The sequence below is a fragment of the Ostrea edulis genome, chromosome 5 (assembly GCF_947568905.1).
Source record: "Ostrea edulis chromosome 5, xbOstEdul1.1, whole genome shotgun sequence".
Lineage (NCBI taxonomy): Eukaryota > Metazoa > Mollusca > Bivalvia > Ostreida > Ostreidae > Ostrea > Ostrea edulis.
This window is the reverse complement of record NC_079168.1, coordinates 51,866,235-51,871,682: the sequence shown is the minus strand read 5'-3', so window position 1 is coordinate 51,871,682 and position 5,448 is coordinate 51,866,235. Positions and strand designations below refer to the sequence as shown.

At 33.4% G+C, this 5,448-nt stretch overlaps 1 protein-coding gene across 3 annotated transcripts in view; it reads left to right on the top strand.

The window, feature by feature from the left end:
* LOC125650979 (UPF0696 protein C11orf68 homolog) overlaps positions 1-4,008 on the top strand; it is a 20,553-nt gene extending 16,545 nt beyond the window's left edge. For all 3 annotated transcript variants that reach the window (XM_048879572.2, XM_056164759.1, XM_048879573.2), the window contains exon 2: positions 627-4,008. In XM_048879572.2, coding sequence (XP_048735529.2) covers positions 627-1,257 — 631 coding nt within the window. In that variant the 3' untranslated portion in view covers positions 1,258-4,008. The remainder of the gene's footprint in view (positions 1-626) is intronic.
* Positions 4,009-5,448: the final 1,440 nt, after the last annotated feature.

Genomic DNA, 5,448 nt, shown 5'->3' with positions numbered 1-5,448 from the left:
TCTTAAATATGATGGAAACAATGAAAATCATACTGTATGTATATAATACAAATGCATGTTGTATGACATCAACAGAAGTGCTGAGTCATACTCACATGTGTGTGTGTACCTAATATAATGAATGATATGAAACATAAATGCCAAATCAAATTTGCATGTATGTGAATGTGCATGCATAGTGATTTTTAACTTCTTTCATCAGGTATTGATCTATCAATTTTTTTTTGAGATTTCAATGAAATATTTTGAAATCAAAATTACTTACAAATCTATACACAAACACTTGTGCTAAATTTTTATTATTTATATTTGTTATTATTTAAATGACTGGAAATCTCTTATGAATGAGAAAAATGGACTGATATTGACATCATAGGTACATACTACAAAGACTTGGAATGTACTAAGATGATTGGTTTTGCTGAAGCCCAATGGCACCACTTTTTAGATGGGGATGGTGTTGACATTTGGGGAATTACAATTAGTAGTTTTGTTTACATTATCACTCCACAAAGTGGGATTTCTTTTATTTACAGGTACATGCATTCCAGATAGAACCTGGCCACTGTCTACAGTATAGAGTGTAATTCACAAACAATTTATCCTTCTTCTCTTCTTTTTTCCAGAGATGAGGGATATGGGTGGATTTTTGTGGACCGTGACAATGATGATGATGATGATGATGATAACTCAAATGATGATGAGAACTCAAATGATGATGAGAACTCAGATGAGGATGATAACTCAGATGAGGATGATAGCTCAGACGAGGATAGGATAAGATTACAGGAAGCGTGGGAAAAAATGAAAGCATCAGAAAGGGTCATCTGTAGAGAAAGAATTTTTGAACTAGCCAAAACTTATAATGTTTTACATGGGAAGTGGATGTTCTGGGTGTCTACTGGAGGAAAAGGCGACCTCTTGTGGTCCTTAGTTGCCAAAGGAATTGCCAGTGGAAACACTCTAGCTAGAGTTGCCAAAATCAGTGCGACAGAAAGAGATCCAGAAAACAGAGATGCTTTTCAACATGTAGTTTGTATCTATAATGACAATTTTCTTGATGAAGATGAAGTGTATGAAAGTGAAAGAACGATACGCAGCCTGGGAATTAAATGTCCACTTCATTACAAACCAGATGTGTTCACACACCTTGGAGTGTATCGAAACAATCCCTGGCATATTCGACCTACCATTTATACCAGCAACTTTGATCTCATGCAAAATCAGTCCATTATTAAAGAAAATATGTACATGTAGTTCTTACAACAAAATATTGGACAGATGTATTATGCAATTTTATTATAGTCATGATTTGTAAGTGTTTTAAGTGACAATGTCATCAAAAATGAGGTGAAATGTTTTCCTTTTAGTACAATTGAGCTGAAAACTCGAGCGAGCTTTTCAGATCACATTTTGTCTTTACATGGTGTAGATTTGAGTTTGTTCAAATCATGGCCCCTGGGGTAGGGTGGGGCTACAATAGCAGGTCAACATTTTACATGGGGATATAGAGGAAAACTCTTCTCAAGAACAATAGTATCCCGATTACTGATATTAATATGAATGAATCCCCAGGTGGTGCAAATTTAAGTTTGTTCAAATTGTAGTCCCCCAGGGACAGAGCAGGGCCACAATAAGAGATCAAAGTTTTACTTGGGAATATATAGGAATTTTTTCCCCTCAATAACAGCAGATCTATAAATACTCATATTAATATACAAGCATCTTCAAGTAATGCAAATTCAAATTTCTTCAATTTAGGGGCCCCAGGGGTAGAGTGGGTCCACAATAGGAGATCAGAGTTTTGTATGGGTATATACATGGAATTAATTACTATTTAGCTTTCCAAAGCAACACCATGAGAGCATATACCCACTTACACAGTCATTAAAGGGTTTAGTGCATTACAGGATAAATCCAGGCACTTTCATTTCTAACTTATATCCATCATTTTGTTTTCTTTTTGTAAAATGATCATTTTCATGGCTAATTATGCAATTTTACTTACCATACACAGAATGATATACCAAATAAACATGTTAAAAGTCATTTCGAACATTTGAAATTGATATAATAATTGCAACAATGTTTTTTAAATAACCATAACAACAAGAATTCATTTTTTCATGAACATTAGTAGTTTGTGTTGTAAATATTAACAACAGAACTACTAAAGTTGAAGTTTGGTGTACATGTGCTAAATAATTTGGTACAATTGATATTGACATTATTCATATAAGAAGAAAGAGTATTTTGATTACATGTACTTGTTAGACTGGTATAATTAATATTAACATTATTCATATAAGAAGTAGGTGTATTTTAATTAGATGTGCTATTTGACTGGTATAATTAATATTAACATTATTCATATAAGAAGTAGGTGTATATTTTAATTAGATGTGCTATTTGACTGGTATAATTAATATTAACATTATTCATATAAGAAGTAGGTGTATTTTGATTACATGTACTTATTTGATTTTGATTCATGTTTTCTAAAATTCTTAATGCAAATTTTGTTGCTTCTAACGTTATTTTATTTTCCTTAAACTGGTCTGGTCCTCTGCTAACAAAACAGCGCCCTCTGGCTAGTACAAGTAGTTTTTATCAACGAGAGATAACTCTGTAAAGCAAACGTGCATAGACTTGGCATAATAAAGACAGGGCACTATCACTTATAGAATAGATGACGTTATCCAATGAGATTCTTGTGATTTATCATGTGATGCACTAAACAAGATTAGCAGGGCCACACTAAATCATATCAAAATACAAAAGTTCTTATAAGTTGTGTGGAATTGAGTTCTTTTTAATATATTGCCCCCGTGACTAATTGAGCAGGTGGGGGGATATTGTATCTGACCTGGCTGTCTGTCTGTCTGAAACTTTAACCTTCCTCATAACTTTTGAATGGTGAGTAATAGGGCTCTCATACTTCATAATATTTTGCATTCCTTATGACAAGATCTTTTTGGTACCAAATTAAAGTTTTAAACTTTTTGACCTTGTAGTTTGACCTGCTTTTAAGAAAGTCTAACCTAGGCAATATCTCTTGAACTATTTAAGGTAGGGCTTTCATATTTTGTACATAGATTCCTTATGGTGTGCAATTTCATTTGATGCCAATAACTTTTACCCAGGAGTTTGACCAATCTAATTAAAATCACACTTCTTAGATCTGTGATGTATACTCTGCGTAAGACATATATAATATACTTATGCAGAGTATACGGCACAGATCTAAGAATTCTGAATTTAATTAGATTGGGAGTTTGACCCACATGTCAAAACTTTAACTGAAACTTGAACCTTGCTCATAACTTTTAAATGGTGTGTGATACATCTTTCATCTATATGTTTCCTGTGACGAGACCTTTCTTTCGGTGCCAAATATTTTGACTTTGTAACCTTGACCTTGGATTTGTACCTACTTTTAAGAAAAGTTAACCTAGGCAATATTTCCTGAACTGTTTTATATAAGGCTTTCATATTTTGTATATAGATAATTATTGTGAAAAAATTCATTTGATGCCATGTGTGACTGGGAAAGAGTTCAGGTGCTTGTGAACATGTAGTTTGTATCTTTAATGACAATTTTCTTTATAAAGATGAAGTGTATGAAAGTGAAAGAACGATACGCAGCCTGGGAATTAAATGTCCACTTCATTACAAACCAGATGTGTTCACTTGCTTGGGAATGTACCAGAACAACCCCTGGAATTTAGCATCATTTATACCAGCAACTTTAATACCATTATAACAAAGCAGTCCATTATTGAGGGAGTTTTGTAGTTCTCAAACTAAAATCAAGCAAGAGGCCCTCAGGCAACATCACTCGCCTATAAAACCCTATCTTGTCTCGGTTCATGGTATGAATGAACTTGAATCTACACAATTACATTAGGATGCTTGTTTATTAGTTTCATAAATTGTACCCTTGGGGTTCTTGATGATTTTTCTGAAGAATGTTTCTGTATGTTTGAATAATAAAATGCTTTTAAATAACATGGGTTATGTATTTTTTCTGCAATGTTAAATGCGACCTTCATGTTTGGTCCTGTTTAACAAACCAAAGAAAGACATTTTATTAATTGCATTTTAATATTGAATACTTTCAAATGCATATTTAAAAATTATGTACTATTGACATGTATAACTTTTAAAAATATAACTGCTGAAAATCAGCAGACCTTGACTTGTCTCCATATTTGGGAATGCATGATTTCCATATTTGAACTAAGGGAGATATATAGTCCATATAGGACAAACTCAAAACACATAAAATAAACCATTATATGATATAGGTAAGTATTATATTGAACTTATTCAAATGAAAGGTCTTGGAGTATGTGGAATGTGTATATTCACATGCGGACAGATGGGACTAAAACACTGGATTGACCAAACTAGATTAAACAAAATCTGTCTACTGTTGCAAATGACAAGCAATGGCATCCACACTATACAAGGATCCTTGTCTGTACTTGTATCAATATAACAAATTGTATACCACAAAGGTTCTTCAATTTTTAAAGAATTTTCTCACTTCTTCCTATACGGAACTTTGTGACCCCAACGATGGGGAACTTTAAGCTTATATATATATATGGAAATTTTTATGCAAGATTTGGCTTCTCTGGTTCTTGAGAAGGTTTGTTACATTTTGCAAATGAAATTGGAGAGATGTATCAGAAATCACCTTGTTCATCTGGTTAAGAAATTTTTAAAAGCTATTGCTAATGAATTGAATTAAGTTGTTTCAATGGCGAGTACATGGGACAAGGCTCACCTAGTAATTTTGGGGTCAAAAGGTTAAATAGGACATGTATATGAGAAAAATTGTCAAATATACTAGACGTATATAAAAAAATAATAATCGAGAAGTTGTAAAAGCTACTATTTTGTGTCATGTCGATGGGAACATGCTGTAATGATTAAACTTTTCTTTTCACCTTAATTCTAAGTCGCCATACTCCACACAGACTTTGCAATAAGTTGATAATGATCCTTATTGATCTTGTAGTCTTTTCCCCCTAAGAAATCCAGTTTTTGATGTGTGTGTGGTGGTGGTGGTGTGTGTGTGTTGGGGGGGGGGGGGGTACCTCCAAATAGATAACTTTAGTTTGATCACCCCACTTAATACGCTGGTTTCGAGATACGTCCGAGTTATTTCCCTTTGGAGAACTCTCGTACTCAGTAAGGTGCAAAACAACTTGTTTACACACAGGAGTGGGACAGATATTCATCACTGCATAAGTGAATTTGCTCAGTAAGTTTATCATACGTATGTATACGCAGTTTCATAACCCAGTTTCGACTGATACACAGACTGAGAAGTGATAAATATTCAAGAAGTAATTATATACTTAGAATTCTTATTTTATCACGTTATTTTGTTGCTCCTAGCTATCATATCCAGGACATTGTTTGGAAATATAACTTTGT